Source organism: Barbatula barbatula (genome assembly GCF_947034865.1).
Source record: "Barbatula barbatula genome assembly, chromosome: 1".
Classification (NCBI taxonomy): Eukaryota; Metazoa; Chordata; class Actinopteri; order Cypriniformes; family Nemacheilidae; genus Barbatula; species Barbatula barbatula.
The window spans coordinates 7,568,042-7,595,744 of NC_136766.1; the positions used below are offsets into that span (position 1 = coordinate 7,568,042).

Sequence of the window (27,703 nt, forward strand, 5' to 3'; positions counted from 1 at the left end):
TAAAAAGACGATTCCGCTCTCGCGGTACTTTGTTGTCTCAGGTCGGTCAGTCTGCGCAGCGCTGCATGAAGGTAACACGTCCTCGTTTAAACGCATGCATAAAATCTACCCCAAAACAACGACATTTAAAAAAGATATAGATACGAACTTCACTTTTTGTAATGATTGTCGTTCATGTGTACGGATGCTGCCCATTCGTGAACCTTTTGGGAAAATGTTTGTGACTTTATAAGTGAGAATGTTGAGATTGTTATATTTTGGAAACATACACTTTTTGGAGAATCTAAGAATTGGCAATACTAGCAATTGTATTTTATAATGAATTTGATCCTTAGCAAAAATGTACATTTTCCGGAAGAAAACCCTGTTTTATTTCCTTAAAAAAAAGAACTTTATGTTGATTCCATTCGATTTTCTTGGGAAAAAAGTCACTGAAAACGTAGTAATTGTCATATATTTTGTCATTAACTCCCCCTAGTGTTTAAGTCTATGTTATGATACTATAAAACATTTATTTATGCCAAAAAAGGAAACGCCCATTGCCCATTGAATAAAAGGTACGTTAGGAATGTCTGTTTGTGGTGCTATTTCTCTAACTAAACAAGTGAAAGGACTTTCACCAACACCTCGAGTTTTCATAGGTCACGGTTGGGAAGCGCACGACGCTTAAAAGCGAAAGCGATCAGATCAGACACATCGGAAACCATGGACGGGGGTGAATTCAGAGCTATGCTCCTAACAATATCAAATGGACTCGAACAGGACGCTCTAGACCAATTGAAGTTTTTGTGCAAGGATGACGTCGGGAAGAAAAAACTCGAGAAAATAAAGAACGGGGTCGAACTGTTCGAGTGCCTGATCGAAAGAGGTCAGATCAAGCCCGACGACACGACGCTTCTGCGATCCCGTTTAAAAGCGGTCGGTAAGACCGCGTTGATCGAACACATTGACAGTTATGAGAGAGGATCGGCGGAAAATGCTAATCTGCTGGACTCGAAAGAGCAAGGTAATGTAGGCTTAACGTTAACATTTGACATGTGTGGTATCAAAGTTCAACGGCAAGTTATGTTCTGTCTGTCTTGTTGGTGTATATCTGTTTACGATGGTTTTAAAACAACAAGTCCAAGTGCCAACTGCGGTTTGATTTATATTAGCTACACAATGAAAAACATGACTTTTGAGAAACCGAGTTCTCTCATTTTGAAACCAAACTCTTCGCTTTTACTATATAAAGACTAATTTCCTGAAGTTTGGCTTTGCGCTTCCGGTTTAACAGACGCGTGCGTAATGTAAACACTTCACGTTTGTTTGAGAAATGCCTTTCCCTATCCAGGGAAGAACACGGACACTCGCCTTCACATCACAAGAGACTGAGATAAGCAGGGCGGCACTGACGTTGGCTATTTATTTTAGTGCCCGAAGTAATGGCCATGCTGTTTTGGTCACGTGATCATTAGCTGTCACGAAAGTTTTAACGTCTAAAGGGCACGTGAGGAGCGGTACATCCTTAAACTGCATCCTTTCGTCGAGAGTTTAGACTTTATTAACGCGTTTGCATTTGGCACAATTGTTTATCTATGGAAGCCCGTTTCCTCCAGGGTTGGGAATTTTGTTTTAATTACTATGACTTGGTTTCTCGTTGTTTTGACATAGGCTACTTAAGTCGAGTAACTTATTATTTTGAGATACCAAGTCATTATTATGAGATACTGACTTTTTTTAAGTCATAGCCTAATATGAGATACTAAGTCATTTTATTAGTTTCTCATTATTTTGAGATACTAAGTCATTATTATGAGTTTCTCATTATTTTGAGATAGTATCTCATAATAATGACTTAATTTCTCAAAATAATGAGAAACAAAAATTTCAACTTAGTATCTCATTATAATGACTTAGTATCTCATTATTTTGACATACTTAAGACGAAATTTTGACTGAGTGTCTCATAATAATGACTTAGTATCTCATAATCATTATAATGAGTTACTTTGGAATTTCGAGAAACTTTCGACTAAGTATCTCAAAATAATGAGAAACTAAGTCATTATTATGAGATAATAATTCAAACAAAATGCCCAACCCTGGCGGAAACGGGCTTCCATAACCATCACATGAAGATTACATATTATGTGGTCACTGACTAAGATTTTGTAAGTGGTCAGATTTGTAAGTGGTCAGATTGAGATCTTCATATGTTTTTTACGTGTCTTTTATTAGAGAAAATAAATATCGCAACTGATGTAATCGTGGAGAAACTGGGACGAAATTGGAAGAAATTAGGACGAAAGCTGGGACTGAGCGACATCAAACTGGACAGCATTCAAGACAAACATCCGTGTAACCTGGAGGAGCAAGGGAGAGAGCTGGTCAAAGAGTGGATAAAGATTGAGAGGGAAAACGCAAGAGTGGAGATACTAATTAAAGCTCTGCGTGACTGCAAACAGAACTACACTGCTGATCTTGTGGTGAAAAAACTCTGCAGTGAAGGATATTAAAACCGGCTCTTTTCTTTCTTTCTGTGTTTTATGAAAGGACAAATCTGCAGGAACAGCTAATAATGTGAATTTCACTTTGAAGTGCAAATGAGCTGAATTACAATGCCGATTGTTAATGGTGGTGCCCTAATGAATATTTGTTAAAGAATGAAATATTTGTTCATATATTTTACATTTGTGATGGTGTTGCAGATAATGAACATCAAATATATTGGTAAGATTGGTCTTATTTTCCCATTGGCCAGTTTTCTAGTTTCTAGAAAGCCCTCATTATGGACAATAGCATGATCATATTTTGTGATTTTTGTTTTAAGTCAACTGTCGAGGGATTGTGACACATTACAAATAATAAAGGGATTATTTTAGTACTTGTTAAATGTTAAACCCTTCGGTATAAAATACTACCTCTGTCCAGTCAATTGAATGTAACTACACACTATATGAGCAATAAACATCTCTGGGACCATTCTGGAAATGGAGATTGTCCACTGTAATCATTAGAAGTGATATTCTGTCATACTTACAGTGTGTTTTTTGTATTATAAAAGGGTATCAGTTTAAAGTTCCTATGATAGTGTGCCTCGCAAAAGAATGTGTTCAACAAGTTTAAGCAAGAAATCACCTGACGTCCATGCAGAAAAATTCCAAGAGATTTATTTGAACTGTGGGGAGTTTACTTTGAGTGACTCATACCTCTTGTTTGTTTCCTACAGGCTGGTTAGAGATATATAGTTTGGGCCTGGTCAGGCCAGTTTCATATTTGCATTGACTTTGTAGGATAAATACGATGAAATTCTATTAATGCTACGCCATAAATACTTCCAGCTTTGACGCAACAGTTGAGTGGCGTTTTCTGGTCAGAAATGTTGCCTGAACACACATTGAGGTCTATAATAACATGGTGTTGGTTTGTGAGCTTTACAGGTCAAGTTTTTCTACACCAGACCCATCGAAATGTGCATTTCTATGAACGAGGCTTTCTTCAAACTGTTCAGAGCTCTCGATCATGTTATTGTATGTCTTGGAAGTTCAAGCGATGCCAATATATCTTTGAGAGAACAGTTTCTGTATAGTATTTAAAGTGACAGCCAGTCATGATATGGTATGATATGAAGGTGAGGAAACTGCATTCTGTTTTGTATACCTAAAGTATTAATAGTTGAAAATGAATATAACATTTAACGTTTAATATAACATTCAATAAATTCAGAATTGTATGTACTCGAGGACAACTAAATATAAGCCATAATGGCGTGTGGCCTTACTTGATGTCCATTAATAATATCTAGTATTAACAGTTGTGCTTCAACCACAAAACTAGAAAACCACCAAACCGAAACGATTAACTCACTGTCAGAAATCATTCAAAAAAATTTAAATACGAAACGTCTCTTAATGTTTAAAGAAACCAGCCGTACAAAGCTTTTATAAAGGATCTTCACAGAAATAACTACAAAATGCAATATAATCTATACAAAGATTAGAATCTTGTCTCAATATGTTTATTTTTTTTACATTGATTAGTATTGGCTGTTACAGTAGTTTATGTAAAATCATGTTCACATTGGGACATACTGGAGGCAGAAGATGTGGCAATATAAACCCCTCGGGTGCTTTGACAAGACTAAAGAAACTTTTACCCACTTTTTGTAAATATTTCAGTTCAATTGACAACAAATAAACCTGTCCTGCTCTCCAAATAAAAACAAAAAGTAAAAAAGTAAAACAAATCCCCTTTCTAGAATCTCCGATCACGATTAAGAGCTGTGTATTAAGGTAGATATGAAACGCAACAGAATTATGTACGTTGTATTACTTCTGAACTACAGCCAAAACAAAATCCATGTTCAATTTGGTGTAACTAAAACAATCTAACATATTACACAATCTATATAAACACACTAACACGCCTCTCATTTGCAAAACCTGAATATGATTTCGGCATGCATTCGAAATACTTGGAAATTATTTCTGAAATGGGAAATACTAAATATCATAAAAACTGCCATGTTGGGTCACAGTTTGCCGATCTTCCGAAACAAATCCCGCTGTGGAGATTCACGTTTCCTGTGAACAAAATCAAATGTGTCCGCTTGACCCTGTGAAATTAAAATAATGAAGCCGTTGTGAATGTCTCTAGTGTTGAACAAAAGGCACTCTAGTGTGTCAGGAAAAAAAACAACAAAAGACAAAAGTGAGCTGTGCGCTCCTGTCTGATATTCTCATGCATAATGGCATCAGTCCATCATCTGGTTGGGACGCTGTGTAGCAGTCACATTTCCAACAGTTCAGTATGACGGCTACCACAGAAAAGGTGGGGTGGTCTCGCTCAGAGCAGAGCAGGTTATCATGACGAGATGACTTGGACATAGTTCGCAGGGTAAAGTCCCACCTCTCCACTGTCCAGCTGACCTTTACACCAGCCCTGCTCGTCCTCCTCACCGAGCTTTATTAGCACTTCGCCTGTAAAAGAGTGATACACAAATACATGTCATGATACCAGCCTTTCTTGCATGTGAGATAACACTGGTTTGGTTTATACATGACATGTTTGTATACGTTTGCGAACCTTTGGGTTTAGAAACACATACTATCAGAAGCTCAGTAAAGATCATTCTGGTGCACACACCCTTGTGCCTGCACAGACGTGTCGAGCATGCAGAAGAGATCAAGGGCTGTTTTTACATGTACCTACACTTTTAAGGTGCCCAAATCATCCTCGTATCTTCTTGTTATGTACTGTATCAAATCTAGTGCGTTGATTTGGTTATTAAAAAAATCCACTGGGAGTCTTTAGAGTGTTAAGTAAGAATATCTGGTTTGTGTTAAATAAAAAGCCATGAGAAAATGCAGTGAATGGCCACTAGGGGTCACATGTGGCACGACTATCATTACACATCCTGTTTGTTCAGCCCAGTAACACCATGATGTTTGGCAGATTCTTGGCTAAAATACTGTAACCAGAATGAATGAATATGAATGAGCTCGGAGAGACAAGACCCAAACTAAACATTTCACGGTAGATCTCTGTTTCTGCTTTCTTATTAAATCTAGTTAAACACCAATGCATTAACAGTATTTTACATTGTATGACTTCCATTTTGTGTTAGGGCCCATTCACAACAATGACAAATCATAGTATCTTCAAAGAGAAAACCTAAAAGAATAGTGAAGTTTAAATATAATGCCAATACAGAGCTGATATTGCTGGATTCACTTCCAGAGTGTTTTGTTCTATAGCCAATTAATGATAAACTATTAAAAGCCGAAAAAAACCATTAAAATTTGTGCTCGCATATTTAAAGTGTGGTACGGTATGGAACACAAACAATAAACAGAATATATAGTGCTTAAGTGAACAGGCCTTTAATCAATAGTTGTAGTTTGGCAGGAAAAAGAGTACATGCCTCCTTCAGAGTAGAAACCCACTAATCTAACTAACAGACCAAAGATAACAGGACTTCTTTCTAGACTAAACCTGATCCAAACCCCCTCTAACCGAGGCAAGGCAAGGACACAGTGTTCTTATTGATGCCTGTTGAGTGAACTTCTTATATTTTAAATGATACAGGTTTCATCGGTTTGTTGATGGGACACAAAAGCGGGCCGGAGCAGTAATGTCTTTGTATGTTGTTGCTTTGAAACCATCCATAATATCATGCTATAAAAGGAAAGGAGATACATCAACAGAAAGAAATGATTCATTAGAAAATCCAGATGCAGCGTCTGATCTGGTTTATTTTTTCTCGGAAACTAAAGCATTAAAAAGCCAAAAAGAAAAAGAAAGTTATTTGTTCCTTTTTTCATTGGGCCAAAATGTTTCCGCTGTTTGTAACAACCTTCACAAAAGTTGTGTTACAGACTCAGCATGAGTTTATTAAAGTCCCCGTGAACCGGAAGTTGAGATATATTGACTCATTTCCGAGTGAAATGGAATTTCTAATGAGAAAAATGGTGGGCGTGGCTTTCATCCTTCTCTGCAATTTGATTGAATGTATCAAAACAGTTGCTGCATTTTGAAATGTAACTGGCAGCATTCTGTCAGATGAAGGGGAGGAGTTACCGGATGCTCCATCCAAGCCGTCTAACGTCATTTAAGATGGATAGTCAAAACAGGAGGGAAGTGCATTGTCAGATTTAACTAAAGATTATGAGGGCACATGCATTTTCAAAAGAGAATGACCCACACTGATAAACTATTTACAATAAACGCTGCAATATTTCATGTAAAACAGGCAGTGTCATTTTCTTTTTCAACGGGACTTTAAAATAATTTTTCACCCATTTTACATTGTTTGCTTTTTAAGAATGGAGGGAACAATCATGATTTAGATAATCCTTGTTGACGCACATTGGGCAAATTTGTATTTTCGTGTCAATTTACTTAAAAGGTTTTAATCTGTGTGAAAGGTTTATACCATTCAGGAATTGAAACATGCTGTGCAAAACGGAAAACTACAAAGAACACACAAGGATGAATAATAATCATCTTAACAAAGAACAGTTTTATGGGTTTTGTTTCAAAATAAAAATATAGCAGGAGTCAAACTGAACTTAATCCAAATCTCATGACCAATCTCGAATAAACCCATGAAACGTGTGTCTTTGCAGTTGTGTGTCTTCATCACGCACATGCACACATTCATTAACCACACTGCATTTCATCCTTTCCTCAATTCAGTTCTTGCAGTAATGACAAACTTCATCAGTATAGACACAAAAGACCTTTTAAGAGAAAAGGACGAGCACATACCCATGTGTGTGTGGCATTAATAAGCATTAGTAGGGATTAATACCTGCTCTAAAGCTCAGTTCATCAGCCTCCTGCCCTGTATAATCATACAGCGCTTTAACCTGAACTCCGACTACCTTCTCCTCCTCGTCGTCCATCCCATTGGCTGGGATGTATTTTTTAGGGCTCTCGTCATCGGACCAGTCTGAAGAGTAGTCTTTACCGGCCCTGTTGGGACAGTAGAAAAATTCATTAGAATAAAAACAAACATACAAACTCACGAGGCAACGCGTGAACTGAAGGTGCAAAATCCATTTGGTGATCCGGTGATCTGCGGTGATCGGTCAAAGCGTACCAGAGTTTAAAAGCACAAACATAAGAATTTGATTTTCACTAAAGCATATTTATGATGTCCAGGTAGACATCTGTGTTCTGTCCCCAGAGAGGAATGTGGGAGGTCAAGAAAGAATGTGCGTGCACATGGTGCAAATTCACCAAAGCGACCTGTCATGCCAGCTGTGGGTTTAAGAGTCAACAGAGAGCAGACTAATAAGCAGGAAGTTGCAGGACACAGTTAATACTGCAGTTTAACAGCCATTCTCCTGTGTGCAACGCTCCCTAAGAGAGAGGTTACAATAGACTGCAAAACACCTACATCATGTGTACTAGAGGTGTGGAGTTCTGTGCAGAAACATTGTTTAGCGAATACATTCCTGATCCTGTGTTAACATTAACGCACATATGCCACCTCAGCAGGTTAACAACTTATTAGTGCACTTAGTACTAATAACAGTGGGTGAAGCCCTACGGGAAGAACTGTTGCCAGGATAATTAAAACATCTAAATAAAAACAACACACTGAAACAAAACACTGCAATTAAAAGTTGTTATCTATATGAGGGTAGTTAACAAACAGCCTAAAAATTATCTTTCATTTCTGCATCGTGATTTTAGATTCGTAGAGTGTTAGAAATACGTGTTGTTTATCTTTTACAGCAATATATTATTTTGATAACCAAACAATCTCCTATCCCACCTTAGATTGACATTGCTTACTTTGCATACTATTACTCTTTTGATAAGAAACACTAGCCGGGTTTCCATCCAAAGTTGCTTATGCGCCAAATTGGAATATCTCATAAAACATTTGCGATTAAGCACCGTTTCCGTCCAACTAGTCATCTGTCACTTCCTAATAAACTGGCACTAAATGTCAGTAAGAAAAGTAAGAGAAGCCATAATAATTTTTATATAATGACTTGCAAGCAGACACATTAAATGTTGGGTATGTAACAATATTATCGATATTGTGTTATCGCAAAGCAACATTGTCTCAATATTACAGTAGTCACATGAATGTATGAAACGGTCTCAACCTTTTTAGTGTTTAGATCTATAAAGAACATGTATAAGGCTGTTTCTTGATGAAGAACCAAACGTTTGTTTGTGTATCAGTCACATGTACCTGTTAGTTTCCTTTGGCGTTTGTGGAAGTTCATCTCCTGCCGAGACGATATTAGTCAAGGTGACCACGTCATCAGAGCGACCGTTTCTGTCCTTCCGACTGATGGATCGGGTCGCCTCTGGTGACCACTCCTAATAATACACATTACACGATTATGAATTTATATTATAGTAATTCATGTTACACTGAATGTGACCTCACATCCTTACATTACAGTAATATACTGCCATAAGATGACGAATAACAACTATTAGTATGTATTTAACTTTATCATCTAATAAAAAATATATTAATTTAATAACTTTGTTGTAAACCTCTTACATTCAAAAGCACTTGTTGAAATTGAGCAATAAAATTATTTTATTATTATATAGAACATAAAAATATGTATTTGTAATGCGTATATGTAATACGTATGTACAGTGAGATACCAAAGTTTCTGCTTTTTGTAACTAATGAAGATTGATCCCTTTAGTGTACTGTCATCTTTACTATATATTTTGTTACAAGCAAACAATGTGACACTGACATAAAAACGCTTAAAGGGACAGTTTACCCAAATATAAAAATTGCCAAGATTTACTCTCCCTTGAGTCGTTCCAAATCTGTATTGGAACACAGAGAAAGATATTTAGAAGAATGCTTGTAACCAAACACTTCTTGGCCACCATTGACTACCATAGTAGGAAAAATTACAATGGCAGTCAGTGCCCCAGAACTGCTTGCTGTCCTACATTCTTCAAAATATCTCCCTTTGTGTTCAATAGAACAAAGACATTTATAAAGCTATATTTCCTACCATGGTAGTCAATGGTGGCCAAGAACTCTTTGGTTACAAGCATTCTTCCAAATATCTTTCTCTGTGTTCATCAGAACAGAAATGTATACAGATCTGAGGGTGATTAAATGAAGAAAGAACTGTTCCTTTAAATACTCCAGAGACAGAATAATTGACAGCTTGTGTATTTATGCCATACAAAGGACTCCAGTGTGGTGGCACACTGAGGAAAGAGCCAGAAGATTCTTCTAAAAGTGTCACTTACCTGAGGAAAGAGGACTAAAAGCTAACTCTATGAGCATTCACATAACAGGGTGTGTGTTTTTACTTGGCAAGTAGCAGTCAGGCTGTAAATAGCAGTCGTACACTTAAATTCCACAACACATCCATACACACTGCATACAGTATGGATGCAGAGGGTGTTCAATTACACACAATGTGCACATGCAGTGTGTGTTTGTGTAGCACAGAGCACTTGGAAGGCAGGCGGGAAAGATCCGCCATTAGAGAGAGGGTTCCGACATTCCAGAACCCACTCATGGGCCGTGTGAAGACAACAGTTCATTCACACTCTGCCCATTAGAAATTCACCACCACTGGAGCCCGGAGCCTAGAACGACTCTTTTACTCCACACAACTGTTTGGTCCTGTAAACATCACTTCTTTTCTCTGCAAATGTTGACAGTGAAATACATCATCTGGTAAATATCATTCCTGCCATTCTGGGTTGCAGCAAACATTGCAAACAGAACAGCATTTCTGCAGCGTGGATAAGATACTGTACCTCAAACTGTGGCCAGTTCATGCTCATTCCGGGCCCATGGGTGTTCCTCCACCACCGGAGGTCCTCTGTGTCATTGGCTGTGGTGATGGTCTGCCCAAGGTCTCGGTATAGGCCTCGAAACCTGTATGGGGATTTTCCACACTATCTGTTAGAACAGGTTTTATTTGTGTACTGCCACAATTGGCACACGGAAGTGCAGCCTACAAGTAATTGTGCAAGATTAAGCTTAAGCAGGGTCACAGCGGGCCTCCGTGCATGGAATTGGCCATGTTGTTTCTACAGTAGCCCTAAACGGACAAACTTCTCTACGGAGCACGTTTCGTAAATACGTTATCTCCTTTGGCAAAGAAGCGAAAATGTGACGAGATCTCAGTGATGTGTCAGCCATAGTGCTTCGATAGAGAGGGGTGGAGTGAGCCACTGGTTGCAATTCACAACCTCACCAATAGATGCTGCTAAATTTCATACATTGGACCTTTGAAAACAAACAAAACTAAAATTTGATGCACGATTTATGCCTGGCAAATAATAAAATATTTAAAAAACTCTTGCATGCAGTTTACAATCAGATTAGAAAATCTAGTTTCTTTAGTTAGTTTCACAATCACTGCTAACCGAACAAAGTACTTTGGAAACGCAAAGAATGAGGGAGGGATAAAGTAAACACTAAAGTTCCTGTACACAAAACTAAACTATATGATTAACACACAGCTCAGCAGCAGCCCTTTAATTACCGCTCGCTTCATCAAAACTCAAGAGACGGGTTTATACAGTGCTGTTTGTGTTTCTGCTCTACGCTGCTAGACTTATCAAGTTACGATAGGAGGTCTTGTTGAGTTAATACTCAACGAGATGCTCAGAATTCTTAATGAAAGTAAACACAACGATCCCAAAGAGCATGGAAAAACAAATAAGCACTTATTAATGGTTAACATTCTTCAGTTTTAGATAGGAGACACATAAATGAATAGGAATCTTTTCAAGACCCTTAGGACTGTAAGACACACTTCATATATCAAGAATTGTACATTAGGTAAAGATTAGAACAAGTTCTCTATTCTTCAGCTTTTAGTACCCAAGCTCACACTTCTGAACATTTGTGCCTGTCCGTCTCTTTGTGGCTCGTGTCCAAACTGTCCTCTAGTTCAATTGTGCTGGAAGCCCATTTTTTCACCCAAAACCCTCTTTTCGGTTGTGGAAAACTTGTTTTATTTGTGTTATCGTCTGTAAATAACCATTATTATCCTGACCACAGTGTTTCAAGGATCCATTCTGGGTGGGATGTTACTTCATGAAGACAGTGAAGCGGTGGCACTAACCTGTCATTGCTGGAGAGGTCCAGGTGCTGGTGCATGTCCTGCATAACGTCTTTAAAAAACTGCAGCCTCTTCTTTTCAGCGTCCTGGGTGATTTCAAAGACCTGCTCCATGTCCTCCATGTATCGGGGATTACTGCGATTGAGTTCGTCCAGGGCTTTCTCATATCGATCCTTAACCTGAGACAAGCAGTCCAAACGCAAGGAACATAGTCATGAGAGAAATTCTATAACAAAAACTGTATAGTGAGAATTATTTGGCCAATTTTTGCTTCACAAATGATTTTGGAAAGTGTTTTGCATAAATCCAAATGAATAACTGAAATATTGTTTGAAATAGTTCAGAAAAGCAAGTCATACATACAGCAATGTCATAAGACTGTGTGAACCCTGTTTTTGCATTTAAGGAATTGATGTGATTATTGAATGATCAACGCACTCATTCATGAAAAATCAATGGTACCTTCTCGGCCTCTTGGGTGCATTTCTCCACACGGTCTGTGAACTTCCGGATCTCCTCAGGGGATTTGGTGGGATCCGCCTTGGCATGGCTTTCACGGGTCATTGCGGTGCGCTCTTCCTTCCGAGCCTGGTGATAAATCTTCTTGGAGGATTCCACCTACCAAGGAGAAGACATTTGCAGAACCACACTGTTTAATCGTCACCACTATATATACCATCATTAAGAAATGTTGGTTTAGGGGATATTTTACTTCCAAATAAAAGTTTATAATACTCATTCTTGTGTTGAAACAAAAATCTAGCTCAGCATGAATGCATGTGTGTGTTCCCTGAGGGGTTTTATGTTGTTAGTGCAGAATTTTTGAGTGAACTGTCCCTTTAAGATACATGAGGAGACTCACTTCTTTCAGTTTTCGGACCCAGGGCTTCTGGGCTTTGCGGAAGCCTTCATCGGCATCTTTGGTCTCACGAAATCCACCGATCATTTGCTTGTGGAAGGCGTCCTTCTGCCAGTTTCGAATCTTCTCACTGTCCTCATTCATCAGTTTCTCTTTAAGCTCCATATGGATCTCGCTCAGTTTGTCTGCTGCGTTCATAAACGCATGCCAGGCCTTCTCCACAGTGCCATACTGAGGTCCTGCAGAGAGAAATCAGCCACTTAGATCCCCAGTCATCTGCTGACACTAAGAAATAAACATTTTTAAAGCCAAAGCAGGAAATTTTAATGGCACTAGTTGGAAGAAAAGCATTTAAGAACACTGTCCTACCAGTCATTGGTCAGACACAGAGATGGTATTTTATCACCCAAAAGAAAATTGTACTCTTGCCTTCACAATTCACAACTTTTACCCTAGGCCCTGTCTACACCAGATACAAGCGGCGCAACGGGACACGAGAGACCCATTAAGGATAAGGCATTTGTCGCACCGTGCCGCATTCAGTGTGGACTAAATGTAAAGTTATTATAAAGGAATGTGGCTTTCCCCAGTTGTTGTTTAAGTATGTTAAGTCATTTTTGAAATTTACCGGAAACTGATATCCCGACCTCTGAAAACATGGGAAGTTCATCACTACGCTTGTGCACAGACCAGTCCATTTTCAACAACGATTTTTTTCATGCACTTGCCAAATAACTGCATTTTGTTTATTTTTAACTAAAAAGTCAGTGTTTTTTTAAAAGAAAATTTAGTAAACAGCTCTGAACATAGGCACATGAATCTACTGCAGAAACAGTCTGCACATGGTGTGACCGGCGAGCAAGCGGCTGGCCTGAGGCTCACACTGGGAGGTAATCCCCTCATATCCTTGACTTCATGGTCACATTTGTTAGGTTGATTTTTCAAATGTAACTTTTCAAAATAACAGTTGGAACAGTTAGTCGTAAATGCTTGTCATTAACCAGGTTATCAAATACAGGTGTCACAACTTTAGAAAAGAAGCAAGCATCCAGAGTTTTACAAATCCATCCATTTAATTTTTTCTTAAAGTGGCTATGTGTGAGTCAATTACAAGCCATTCTTTGGTAAATGTTAACACTGTATCCCTGTAGTGCTTTTAAAGTTTATAGCGACCTGATATAGCAACCCTGGCAAAACCAATGACGGGAATTTAAGGCGGGGCTACTTGTTTATCTGAACAAAGGCATATGGGAGTAGTGCGTGAAACTTTTTGCAAGACTAGTTATTTTTCTGTAATCTATAATCTAAACAAAGTTTTTTAACATCCTTTTAAGATTTTCTTCTGTGGCACACAAAGGAACATTTTTTAAATGTTTCAGTGGTTTTGCGTCGATACAATGGAAGTCAAACGTTCTTCAAAATATCATCTTTTGTGCTCGTCATACAGGTTCTGAATGACATGACAACGAGTAAATGAAAAATGAGTTTCATTTTTGGGTGAACTATATCTTTAAAGTGTACATTAAAAGTTTGTGATTAAATAACACTCAAACGCTCAATAGTTTTTTCGGATTTCTTAGGTTTACAATGGCGGTGGATTGTGATCGTTTCTTCTCAACCTTTAAATGGACACAAAAGCGCTAGAAAATAACTCCATGCGACCTATGCACTATATTTTTGCTGTTTTTACACCAATACGGTTCAAATGCCGTCAGGATACTTGAAACATTACGCATTAGTTGAAGGTTACTTTATCACACTTTAGCATCCTTTTGAAGATTCAAAACTGGAGGTCACAATCCATTGTAACCAGAAAAGCTCCACAAAAAAGAAAAACGCCATGGGGTTTGAAAGACATGAGGGTGAATAAATAAAAATTCTTATTTTTGGATGAATTAACCCTTCCAACGGAAACGTCACGTCTTTTGAAAACAGCAGTAGCTGATATTCTTTTCCGCAGGCTCAGAGCCAGCGCTCACAGTTTCTTCCACGCTTAGCATATCATAGAAACCAACGTGCCACCGCTTGAAAACAAAACCGCCTAAGAGCCGAAGAACTCTGTTGCATTCTGTTCATAGCTGTTTTTAATTCATGAGAATGTGGCCTATGTTAATACCCCCGTGTCAGCAACGCAATTTTCTAAAATTAATGCAGAGAGGAAAGCCTCAGGGTACACAGTAGGGTAAAGGTCTAACTAGTGCAGAATATTCATTTAAAATCAGCAGACAGGAATACTTTACAGCTCATCAGAACGGAATGTGTTTGAAGTCAATGTGAGGGGGACTCATCTATTTGAAGAGGACTGGACAGCCCCTGTAACTCAAGATCAGTCCCAAATGCCCACTTACCTTTCTCCACCACCCCACTCCATTTTTTGGCCCAATCGCTTAGCTGCTGTGAATATCCCTTCTCAATCTTGGCCCGCTCCTGGAAGCAGCTGACCAGCTCGTTGCACAGTTTGTATCCGTCGTCAATGCGCTTCACCGTCCTCTTGTAGTTCCCCGGCTGGCCAGACACAGTCATATCTTGTCAAATTGTGCACAAGTATTTCTATACTATCTTTGAAAGCATTCTTAGGTTAGTGTTTCCTTAACAATGACTACATCGAAGTGTAAACAGCTTTGTTGGTTTTAAAGGGTGTGATGTCTACAATAGCAAGCGAGGGACTTTGAATGACATGGTGGTGACTTTTCAACACTGTGTTGAAGGGAGATGTTTTCAGCATTGGTAAGTTAACAGGCTAAAAAAGTGAAAATGAAAGTAACTTCGGTATTACATTGCAAAGAATAACATGACAATCCCAATGGTTTCTAATGCTGTTACTTAGATAAACCTCAGATTACGATCTGCAACACACTGACCGTAAGTTTCAAGTTTATTTTAACTTCAGTATGTAAGAGCCATTGATATAAAGGCAAGTGTGGACTTGACAGAGCAGGTGGATGCCTCTTACAGATGTCATCTCACACACACCCTCTCTGACACACACATAAGTGCATGGAACTCTATGGCTAGAAGTTGATGCCCCACTCAGGATGGCTCTGAGCTGTGTGAGCGTGTGCATGTTTGGTCATTTACCTCCCAGAAGCTGTCCCAGCTCCCAACGTCCTGCAGATCGCCGTTGGAAGACATTTTGGGGTCGCCTCCGCAGCACGGAATGATGGCGGCTGTCTATCAAACTGCAAAAAACAAGCAAAAATGTAGTAAGCACACAAGTTTGACGTAATCAAATTCGACTTGAGATGATGAATAAACCAGTCCATCCAGTCTCTGCATTCCATGCCCTTAAGATTAATCCAAACAACTGAAACAAACTACACGCAACTTTAAATGCCTGTCCCAAATATATTCCGTTTCCATTTTGCCAAAGCCTTGCCTGCGATCTCTAGAGACCTTTACAGTCAAGATGTCTCGCCTAGTAAAGTAATCCAGAAAAAAGTGGAGACAAGAAAACTGCCAGTCTCACCTCTGAGCGGCTTTGCGTCTGCCTAGGGCAACCGAGGCGAAGCAGAAGCTCTACTCCGGTCTGGGTGGGGTAGAATTATACTAGTTAAAGTGCTATCGTTACCCAGATCCTCCCACTGCACGCCTTGCTATCTCACACCAGAAACAGTCATACTGATAAAAATATATCCAATGACATGTAAATGTCTGTTCTCTGTTGCTCATCGGTGCATGGGAAACGCTACGATCTTATTCATCGCCCTAAAATAACATCGTCGGAATGATTCCTGCTTTGGATTAAATAACATTTATGTAGTGGGTAACAGAATGAGTAGGAGGACAACCGATGAACCTTACACACACCTTCTCAGGCTTGCGTACATTTAGCACGACTCTTGGCCTTGGGTCCACGCTGTATTGTTTGAACCAAGGTCGTATAGTTTCCTGAAACAGACACAACAAACTGGAGGAAGGAGCCTCGCAACAGCCTCTGCTTCTAATTCAGGCCAAGCTAGTAACGCTAATGGAAAATTAGCATCCGGAAGCACATGGGAACAAACCAAGTGAACTCTGACACTGGATGCTTTCATGATTCACAGTAAAATTACAGTTGGCATGGTCCTCGGCGGTAGGGTTTCTTACGTTTAAAAGAACTGCTGCTACTGGTTGTCGATTAGTTTATAAATTGAATCTGGATGTGACTTCACATCCTTGAGCTTGGATTACTTCCCTTGAACTTCCTCTCTGTGAGGTGAAGGCAGGGGGGGTGGCGAAAAGTTGGCTGCTGATGATGGCATTTCCCACAAACATGCCAAAAGGAGAGCTGATACGAGAATCTCATTTGAACCACAGCCACTAATTTAAAGTTAAAGGACCAGTGTGTTGAGATCTGCGCGGGACTGTTTTTTCGTCCCTCTCCCACCCACTAAAGTTCGTCCCCCTCCCACCCTTTCCCGCCGAAAATTCCCTCTGTGTTCACCCGGAATCTGCTTAGAATTAGGGGACGACCGATTATCTACGTCGATATTAAGCATTTTTTCCATTATCGACATCGGTCATTGTAAAAGCCAACTAATTTTGAAAACGTGCTATTTGGCAGTGATGGAGACAAGGATTTAGTGAGAGCCGTTGGAACATCTCACTCTAGTCTGTGGCCTAGAGTAATGTCCGCAATGTCCACCCATCTGATTTGGTGGGAGTCACGAGTCCGGCCAATCAATGTGGAATTTGTGTGTACTCATTATCTACGAAATGTTTTTCTTTTGTAAAAATGAAAATGGACTCTCTCCGCATGCATCTTTCTGAAATTTGCATTAAAACAGATTTAAAAGTTTTCATTGTAAAGAGCAACATGCATCAAGCGGAGCGTCTTTCTGAGAACTTGTTTTTTTATTTCCTTACGATTTTCCATGGTGTTACTAAAGTAAACGTGTAGTAACCATGGGCAAAGTTTTTGTCAGAGCTCTTGTTATTCTTAGTTTTGAACATTTAAAAATGTTACACCAGAAATAAATATCGGTTTAAAAATATAGGGTATCGGTCTACCTGACCTGTAATAATCGATAAAAGCGCATATCGGTCGACCTCTGCTTAGAATGATTTTCGTCCCGAGTTTTCCGACCGCTACCATCTTTTATCCTAAAAATGTTTATCCTGTGCCGCAAAAATCCGTATCAGGAATGCAGACCGTTACCAGTGTGACAACTGGTTCTCAAACTGGGGGCCCAAGATGGATCCAGTTTTTGTGGCCTTTTATTAGATTAGATTGTTGATTCGCTGAACAAATCATTTAAGAGTCAGTCAAGAAGTCAGATAATAATAGTGTATTGTAAAACTTGTTGTTGGACACTACATACACCAACAAAACTATATACTCCTATATGCAAAAATGTACCTTCATATCAAATTATGCATTTATGTTGAACTTGTCACTTGACCTCATCACACCAATGTTTAATAAAAAAGGCTGCTTTACATTTTGCCAACAAGGAAACGAAAAAAAATTTGTTCACAGCGTTTCATAAGAACCGGGCACACCCATTCCCATGAAACATGTCACGCTGTAAGCATAGCACCAAGCAGCTGTGTCATGTTGAACTCCAGAAATAATCAAAGCCCCCGGGGATTCAGCAAAGCTGGAGAGAGAACACAGCCGAACCTAATAACCCTCTTCCATTAACATCAAACTACATATCCAACAGCTGAGAGCAGATGGAACTTTCTGCTTTATCTGAAAGACTCTGTGCCAAATACTCCGCGTCAGGGGCGTGGCCAATCATGCCTAGCGATGGACAAACTGAAACAATGAGCATGTTCACTGTTCAACAGAAATACAAGCAGGGCGGAGTGCGGCCCCCTTCTCATTTTGCTATTGTGCCGTACAGCAGAGCTTCTGGTAAGGTCCGACACATGGATGTGAAAGAGCTCAGCACTCCCACGGAGATCCGAGCTAAAAAGAAAGCATGTCTGGGGAGAGGCGTGGCCAAGACAGCTTTAATTACACGGTTGTGTCAGCATAACAAGGAAAGAAGCAGGCAGCTCTTACTACATTCAGACGGCTAAGGCCACAAACAACATTATGTACAAAGCTGAGAATCTAAACAGCAAGCCAGATTATAAAATGTTTTAGAGAATAAAATGCTTGCACATTTGGTATGGGATTTTGAATGCAGTACCACTCCATTCAACTGGCGTATTAAATCCCGGAAGGGAGTAAGCATTTCTGCACACCGTGTTCCTTCGCCCCAAAGTCTATGGGTTTTTGGTAAATTGCCTGAAGACAAAAGCTCTAATATAAAAGTAAGAAATGTGTTCATTTCTAAAGCTTACCGTGGCAGACAAAACGTCTAAATATCATGAACTTTTTAAAATCACAGATCTTAATTTGTGCAATCTTCCACAGGTCTATGGGAAATATGCTAATGCTGTTTCAGTGCAGAGCTAACTTAAACGTTAGCCTACAAAATTACGTAATCTCTGTGGTCTTAAAGTGATAGTTCGCCCAATAACGAAAATTCTGGCATCATTTACTCACCCTCTTGTCATTTTAAACCTTTTTTCTGTGGAACACGAAAGAAAATATTTGGAAGTATGTTAGTAACTTGGTAACCAAACAATGCGTTCATTTCTATTGTATAGATACAAAACCAATGCAAGTTAATGGTTACAGTCGTTGTTTGGTTACAAACATTCTTCAAAATATTGGTGTTGTGTTCTGCATAAGAAAGTAAGTCGTACAGCTTTTGAAAAAACAAGAGGGGAGTACATTTTTAGGTGAACTATTACTATTAACTATTAAGTTACAAAACTCTCAGATGTATTTGTAAAACATATATATACACAATGCTTGCCATAGAAAACTGCTTTAGCTGTGACCTTTGAAACACTACACAGAACGATGTGAAGTAGCCATCTTAACAGACCAATGCTATTGACAAAGAAACCTAAAGAATTCAAATACAAAACCAGTATAAAAAGAGAGAAATTCTGTAAAACGTGAACTATAATTACGTTATTCTCTGTAACTAACAACAATGACATTACGCTTTTGTGAATGAAATTTCCTTGTGTTGGAATGCTATCAAATCCCCAGGTTTATTGTGCTGAAAAGGCTTTGGCCTACAAGCACAATGCACTGCATAGCCTTAGCGATTAAGATGCATACAGTATTACAAAAATACAAACATGACAGCAGCAGATGGTTGATCATGCGTGTTATTTGTAGCGTAGTTCATACTGTTTCGACGGGGCAGCCCCTGTCCCAGCAGGAAACAGATGCGCTAAAGACCCATCTGTATGAATGCCTCTTACAATTTGTTATACAAGTAGCTCAGAGACTAACAGTGTCAGAGGTCTTATGGAGGACCTTGGCCCTGTTTTTGCAGATGTTAAAATTTCATAGGCCACTGACTTACACAACGGTATGACAAGAAGCAAATTGTTATGTGTGTAAAGACCGATTTGTACATATCCAAGCTCATTTTATTAGGAAGAATAATCCAGTGAACAGAAACACAATCGACACTGGAAAGTGAATGTACAGAAATTGCGGTTGGATATGCGAACACAATTTTACACCCTGATGCATAATGAATCGAATCAAAAAGCAATTGATAGTGCAATGCAAGTACATCTTGTAATCCCCAAGAGCAGACACTAGCATAGACTGTCATTTTTAATGGTCAGTTTTAAAATACTGTCATCACGCCAGATATTATCAAACTGGGAATCTAGCTAAACAAGTTATTTTGGCTAGTTGAAATGTCTAAAGCAGGGCTTAAACCTAGTCCCAGACTAATTTAAATGTAAGAGGTGTCTTAATTAAAATCAACTTGCACCGACATATCTTAAAATATATGAGATCTTTAAGTCTCAAGATGCACACCAATAAAGTTTTTTTGTAATGTATGTTTTAAAAAACAATTTAAATATCCTACTTTAGCTAAGGCCTAGTCCTGGTTTAAGACAATCCCTGTCCGGGAAACCACCCCTAAATGTTTACAGCTACCTGAAGGATAACAATGAGTTAAATTGCTTAGGCATTTAATTGCAAAGATACATTTTAAAGCAGAAATGCATGCAAATCATTCAATTAAACAATACGAATGCTTGGCCAACACCACGCTGCATTAAGACAGCAATGGAAAATAAATTATTTTGTGCCAATGCTGTGTAGTACAGCCCTCCAGGAGCTTAAGACTGCATGGAAGTGCATTTGGAACCAATTAAAGGGGCATCTACTTTGGTTGTTAGATGTGGCTTTGAGAATACAGCTTGCGGCATGTGGTATTTATTTGTGACTCTCAAACATAAATCTTCCTGCTTTTATTCCTCTCGGATGCAAACATACTCACAATGTAAATGCATGTCAGACATGAGTAAAGAAAACCTTTGAATCATGGGCAAAGTCAGCAAAAACACGACACAAAAATCCTAGATAACCTGCCGATACTACCGAACAACCAGGGAAACGATGGCTTCTGTTTGGGCAGAATGAGGCCATGGGAAGGAGGGGTCTGGAATCCTGCATAAGCTCCACTGGAAACTTGCAGTCATTAATCTGATTAATGTATACAAGACTACGGAGCATCGAAGATATTTAAGGTCCAATGCACATAAATCCAAGCATAGTCTTTTTAACAAATACATTCTTTCCAACGAAATCTTACTCTGTATCCAGAAAACAATACAGCCAAAGGAAACTCGATCGTGAAAAATGATCGTTAGAAAAAAAACATAAACAGTAAGGGGAAGGAGGTGGGCGGTGTGATCAAAAGTCATTTTATATTTCGGTAACAATACTGTAAACCTCAAAATTGTAAATTTTCTCTGCGAATTTAACTCAAACCTGCAGTAGTTCTACTATTCTCCCTTTATTCATTATTTCTTTATCAGTCGCACATGTAAATAACACAGCAGCTCTGCTAATAGAAAGCCACATAAATGTATAACCAGCAAACTGTTCTAGTAGTATGGAAGATGATTTTGCGACTGTCATCTGGATAAACTGTTATACTGATCAGCCCAAGTAAGAGACACATTTTTTACTCCTAGTGTGTGTAATGTTAACAGACATCAAATGAAATAAGTTCCCCAATAATATACACAGTTACACACCGTACAGACAATAGCACTAGTTGACTGCCAGTATTAATACAGAATATGTGTGCACGCTGACATTGTAAACAACCTTCAAACATTGTAATTCAGAGTCAGAACTATCAGCAAAAGCAAACAGAACATGTTTAACAGGAACTTACCAAAAGCAGGGAAGAACGTTAGATATTAGTGGGTAGTTACCCAGCAAAACGGCCTCTCCGGTGACCTGTGAGAGGAAGGAGATGTTAGGTTTGTGTCAGAGTTTAGTAAGCCAGAGAAGAAGATGCAAGCAGAAGAAAGTAACTCTTGGTCCTTGTAAAATGGCAGGACACTGAAGGAGGCAGGAGGTTAATATAATCCCAGAAACTCAAAGGTGACACATTCTGAGATGGAGAGAGAAATGCCACACATAGAAGACCTGAGGCAACCACGAGAACATTGGAAAACACCACAGCTTTCCACAAACTGACCTATGACTAGGTCCTGGAATAAGGCCAAACACCCCCGTTCAAAGAATGTTCTGAGTTCAATACGAGCTCTATTGACTCTCTATGGCATGCTGCAGAGTACAACAGAAAATAACGTGTGCCACAGTTTAAAAAACAAACAAACCTTAAGTCATGTTCACAGTAAGTTATATTGAAAAACACAACATTGCATCAGAATAAATGTTACAATACAAGCGTGTTTCAATTTTAAAGGTATGAGAACTAGTCGAATAAAAAATAGCTTATAAACGGTTTCATTGGACGCAAATGCCTTTCCCGAAGTTAACTTCCTGTCTATAATGTGTTGCTTGTTTCAATACTGCTTAAACAGACTGGTAACTAGGGTTGGGCCGATCGTCCATCGCCGATGGCGTACAGACATCGGGACGGAAAGCCAGCATCGGGATTCCAACAAATGTTTCACTTTCGTCACGTGACTCTCGCTACTCTAAGCTGCAAAGCATACTGAAGCGTTATATAAAGAAGACCCATATCTGCACAGCCCGCGTTGCATAAAGACGACGTACGAGTCTGCGTAGCTCGCATGGTATTAAGATCACTTTATAACGCCGCCCAATCCAACTGGTAACCTTTTGTGTGCAAAGCTATCAGGTAGGGACTGTTTCCAAAGAAAAAAATCATACCCCCAGGAATGATCTAGACAATAAATAACCAGTTTATTCTAGAACAGAACAATAGTCCCAACACTAAAAGGACAATTTTACTTGAATAACATTGTATAGAAGAGTTAGGGACAGCTAGGGCTGCTCGATTACAACACAAATCATAATCCCGATTATTTTGGACAATATTGAGATCCTGATTATTTAACACGATTACTCAGTAACCTTTAAAACAACATAGAAAATAAAAACTTTTGAAAACTCTGAATTGAACTGAAAAATAAATGTAAAAAAATAGCACTGCTGAACCACTGTAAAGGAAAGGGTGCGCTGTGCATTTATACTACAAGAAAAGAGAGGATCCTTGCAAAATGGAGTGCGGCACAATAATCGTTTACCTCAATTATTTTGTTTTTGTAATTGATGGAGGCCAAAACTGACAATTAACTGCACAAACCCTAGGAACAATTCACCAAAAAGTGAAAATTCAGTCTTCATTTCCTCAACCCTTTTCCGACTATAGTCAGTGGTGGCCAAGAAAAAGGTTTGGTTAAAAGCGTTCTTTTGAATATATTTCTCTGTGTTCATCAGAACAAAGACATTTATACAGATTTGGAACGACTCGAGGGAGAGTAAATATGACAGAATTGTAATTTTGAAGTGAACTGTCCCTTTAAACAAAAACACGGGGTTTATTTTATTCTTCTCTGGTAAAAGAGGCACAGTACGTGCACATTCTGTATACAACATATTGTAGATACACATGTGCTGAAACTGTCACGCTTCTGTTAAGTACCTCTGTTAATGTCGGTAGGTTACACGTTTCCCTTCAGTATGGAATGTGACATCACTCACAACATACAGCACATTCCTGCGTGCTGTCAGGTTCAGGCACGCTGCACTAATTAAACCTCGAGCACACGACCGTTCGCCTCAGCAGGCCCTCCCAATACTTAAACCCTTAACTGTAACTAAGCAGGGCATCTTTCGCCCAGACATCCACATTGATGCTTTGAATAGAGTAAATTACTCTATTTAGAAAGATTCAAGACAAAATGCTGCATAGAACGATTTGACTATGAGAGGCTGGCAGGTTCTAGCAGATGTAAACAGGCCCACTGCTAAAGCTCATGGCGGACGTCCTCACACTGGCAAGAGATAGAAAACTGAATTGACAGAAGTGGGAGAGTTGACAGGAGGATTATTTTACAGTGAAGCGTTTCATGAACAGGATGACTGACAAGAACAACAAAGTGGAAGCGAATATTCTACTGTAGTTCACGTGATAAAGTGAGTCTGTGAATTGTCACTGCATTTCAAATGAACAATGAATTAGGTTTTAAAAGACAAGGGTTCAGAAATGTGTGTGAAATTGGTAGATTGATGCCAGTGTTATGAACCCACATGAGTTTAATATTAATAGCATCATGCAAATGTTCAAAAGAACATGTGAAGGAACAGTTCACCCCAAAAACCTCTTCATTTAAACCTCATCTAGTTGTTCCAAATCTGTATACAAGGAAGATATTTGGAAGAATGCTTGTGACTAAACAATTGGCCACTGTTGACTAGCAAATACCAAAGTAGGAAAAATCACTTTTTACATTTCTTTGTAGGAAAGCAAACAATTCTGGGAAATTTTTCCTACTATGGTAGTCAATGGTGGCCCAAAAATGTTGGTTTCCCAAGAATTCTTCCAAACAAGACTGGACCCAGACAAAACCATTTCTCAAAATCCTTTCTTTTGCTTTTCACAGAAGAAAGAGTCATATTCATTTTTTACATCATGAAGGTGAACAAATGATGAAAGATATTAAATTATCAGAAGAATGATTAAACTCCACGTTTCCTCCTTGCATTTCCACATGTATTTTGTGAAACAGAATAATGAATTTGGCTTCAGGACAACTCAATAGCCCCGCTCTCAAAGGCTCAGTGCACTTCCACTGTAGGCATGAAGAAGACAAAGGCAGTTTTGTTCTTTACACAGCATTCTCCAAAAACCACACACACACAACAGCACAGACAGTTTATTATGTTTGTGGTCAGACCAAGCGGCAAAAGATTTATGAATAATGGTGATAGAACAGGAATCACAAATATGAATACGTGAAAAATGAGACAGGATGGCTGCGCCGTGTTTGATAGCAAACCCCAAATACAAAACGAGAAAGAGCATGACTCTGTTGGCAGTCACAGTCCAAGCAGCAGTTACTTAACACATTGTCTTATCTCTGACTTTAACTGCTCTTTGACATTTAGACCCTTTCATCCAAAGCGTTTTGCAGTGATGTAACAGCAGGCATTGCCCCTGGACTGGAGTCTTGCTCAAACGCACGCACATGACAAGGCAAACAATGGGTCGCAGTTCCTAGGTCGCCTCCTCAAAACCTACATATTTGCATGGGCCATCAGATTTCTAACCACCACCCTTAACCAACGCTGTCAGAAATCTGAAGCACACAACATGAGATGCTGGATTATTGCTTCAAAGACAATAAAAGTCACCAAATACTATATCGCAAACGCACCGTACATGATGGTAGGATTATAAAAGAAAGGGACAGAAATACAGGCCACTGTCTGTGATCTAGATATAACAATAACGGACTGCTTCATTTACAATATGCAGGGAAAATAAGCTCCATTTCTGGAACATTGATCCGGTTTGACACTAGAAGCAAAGGTGGACAGTTGAAACGGTGGCCCTCATACGAAAAAACACACACAAACAAAACCTACAGAGGGCTCCAAAAGGGTTAGACAACATTGAAAATCTAGGAACTCCTCATCCAAGAAAATTAACCACAATGGGGGTTTGTGCCATTTGAGTGCATGCCGTCATCAATTTAACTCTGGACTCTCATATTGCTAAAATATTTTAAGGAACCGAAGTAAAACCCAAAAAAGCAAACAAGTATGTTTTTTCTGAAAGTCTCAGTCTTTTGGATCCCACTATACAAATAAGTCTACATTAAATAAACGTTTTATTCACACACCTTGATTTTAAATAGGTGAAGTCACATTTCAAGACTCCAGAGCTCAAGGGAACGGGTGTTGGGTGCTTCCCAAAGGATCAGCGTGGGGTTGGACAAAATGGGATTACAAATGATTTTGTTTGACACTTTCACAAAACTTAAAGCCGAAACTTAATAATAGCATAGCCTACGAGACGACGTTCCTTTGACCAAAAATGAATGAAAGCCCTTTGCATGCTTCGACCCGAAAATAAACGGTTGCCCATAAACGGATGCTAAAAGTAAACTAATGTACACTCAGCCTTAAAAGATTTCGTTTTTAGGTTTTCGGGTATGTTCCCTAAACCATTCAACGATGTATGCCGATTAAGAGCAATATTTACAGCGTGAATGTTTACGCGGTCTTCATGTTTTATAGCGGTTCTTTAACAAAAAGTCTATACACCGAGCCACATTATTAGAAGCGCACGCGCTCACTAGCCGCAGAGAACATATTCAATAGCACAAAATCGACTTACGACTTTTTTATCGTATCCAGGCCAAAACACTTGTGCACTCGACGTCCCACGTCGACATGAATCTACAGTTCTTCGATCTGATGCGAAAGGGCGATATCTCCGGCACATTTACACGCAGACTGCGTTCATCGGTTTAGGACAAGCTCCATGTGAAAAGTTGACACCGCTCAGACACCTTCCCTTCCTTCCATGGCAACCAAGCGGCGGTATAATATCTCCCATAAACATTTACCAGGTGGCGCAGAAACCCAATTCAACAAGTTGTTTTTAGAAAGCAGGTTTGTTCCACGGTCGACGGTTACTTTGGGCGTTTGTTTCAGAGGCAGGCTTCTTTCGAGAGCTGTTTACAAATGAAATTAGATGCTGGGGCTTTGCATTATGTCCATTGATCCAATTACACAGTTTAACCCTTTCGGGCTCAGACTGAAGGACTGAAAAAACGTGCAAATGAATGGGTTTCTTATTTGACATGGTAGCATTTTATGTCTCGTATGTAGTATGCGCAACATGCCGTGTAACTATTAAAGCACCAAGGGGAAATTAAATGTAAGGCTTTTACGTTACGTTTGACGCTTGATAACTAGAGCGACGTCGCCCTCTGTAGGCTGAACGACAGTCTTGAAGTCGTCAGTAAAATTCGAGTGAAATATTCTTCATCTTCACATTTCTGATTGAAGCTTAATAAAAAAATCATTACTTGCAAGTATGCATACAGGCCCTGTCTAGTCAAAGTTTTGCTTGTGTTTGATAAATTAAAATGTTCTTCTATTTTATAATGTTCTCAGACGCAAAGAGATTAGCTGAAATAAAGGCATACCACATACTTGATTACTACACAATAATATAAAAAATATTGCATTTTCATTATTCACGACTGCGCCATTAATTTTATTATTATTATTCACTAGGTGGTGCTACACGTAACGATCCAACTTGCACAGTTTACAACGAACGTGGAATCCCATTTGTCGCCAAATCAAAAACAGTTTGTCAGTTTATTGCTTCGTCTATTATCGTGAATAATAGAAACCACGGTCAATGCTATGGGTTGGGCTTACATTATTTTAACTGCGAGTGTAAACAGAGCACAGATATAAAAGTTTTGGAGGACAATACACACGGTTTGAATGAACGGCTCGCACCGCTGACTCAAACCAGGGTTCTTATGTTTTTACAAGTCGACTTGTTTTACATTCTCGTTAAGTTACCGTCCACTGCCAAATACGTGTAATCGTATTAATAAATGTTTCTAATTTTACTCGATTTGGCGAGTGTTCATTTCAGACCCAGTCTGCCGCTTCTGGAACGACTGCAGGGACTTTTGTTTTGAAATCTCCTTGGAGTCCGAGAGCGGAAGTCATTGGCGACAGCGAAAGGTTCACGTTACTTGCAGGAACACTAAAGAAAGGAGGAAAAGCGGCTATCGGGATACCAAGACTGATTTTATTGGGGAAAGGGTGTCATACAATCTGCAGACGCTGGTATCTCAGAAATCCTCTCCCTGGTGAAGTTACGGGCCTATCATCGTGCAAGTGAGTGAAAGATATTAGGCTGCTAGAGCTAACGAGCTAAAGGTGTTTGTCAGGCTGTTAGCTCCTTTAGTCAATATCGGTTGACTGACT

General features: G+C 39.2%; 3 protein-coding genes across 9 annotated transcripts in view; 2 read left to right on the plus strand and 1 right to left on the minus strand.

Moving 5' to 3' along the window:
* Positions 1 to 48: 48 nt before the first annotated feature.
* fadd (Fas (tnfrsf6)-associated via death domain) lies at positions 49 to 3,731 on the plus strand. The gene is made up of 2 exons (XM_079451205.1): positions 49 to 1,006; positions 2,221 to 3,731. The coding sequence occupies exons 1-2, from the start codon at positions 706 to 708 to the stop codon at positions 2,496 to 2,498; spliced, it is 579 nt and encodes a 192-aa protein (XP_079307331.1). The 5' UTR covers positions 49 to 705; the 3' UTR covers positions 2,499 to 3,731.
* Positions 3,732 to 3,984: 253 nt separating this feature from the next.
* On the minus strand, positions 3,985 to 27,377 carry pacsin3 (protein kinase C and casein kinase substrate in neurons 3). Of its 6 annotated transcripts, none has more exons than XM_079480898.1 (11): positions 26,082 to 27,377; positions 21,636 to 21,700; positions 15,511 to 15,611; positions 14,781 to 14,937; positions 12,436 to 12,671; positions 12,036 to 12,191; positions 11,577 to 11,752; positions 10,258 to 10,378; positions 8,696 to 8,826; positions 7,295 to 7,458; positions 3,985 to 4,961 (listed from the first exon to the last, which is right to left on the minus strand). In XM_079480898.1, exons 3-11 carry the CDS (start codon positions 15,562 to 15,564, stop codon positions 4,846 to 4,848), a joined length of 1,311 nt encoding a protein of 436 aa, XP_079337024.1. In that variant the 5' UTR covers positions 15,565 to 15,611; positions 21,636 to 21,700; positions 26,082 to 27,377; the 3' UTR covers positions 3,985 to 4,845. The 6 variants fall into 6 exon arrangements, with proteins under 6 accessions (XP_079337024.1, XP_079337027.1, XP_079337025.1 ...); XM_079480901.1 differs by having other exon boundaries at positions 7,368 to 7,458; positions 26,082 to 26,300; XM_079480899.1 differs by lacking the exon at positions 21,636 to 21,700 and having other exon boundaries at positions 26,082 to 26,612.
* The window catches only part of csnk1g1 (casein kinase 1, gamma 1), a 32,329-nt gene continuing 31,757 nt past the window's right edge, over positions 27,132 to 27,703 (plus strand). The window contains exon 1 of one of the 2 annotated variants that reach the window (XM_079480689.1): positions 27,132 to 27,613. The gene's annotated coding sequence lies outside the window, so the exon portion shown is untranslated. The remainder of the gene's footprint in view (positions 27,614 to 27,703) is intronic. The other variant, XM_079480690.1, reaches the window with a different exon arrangement.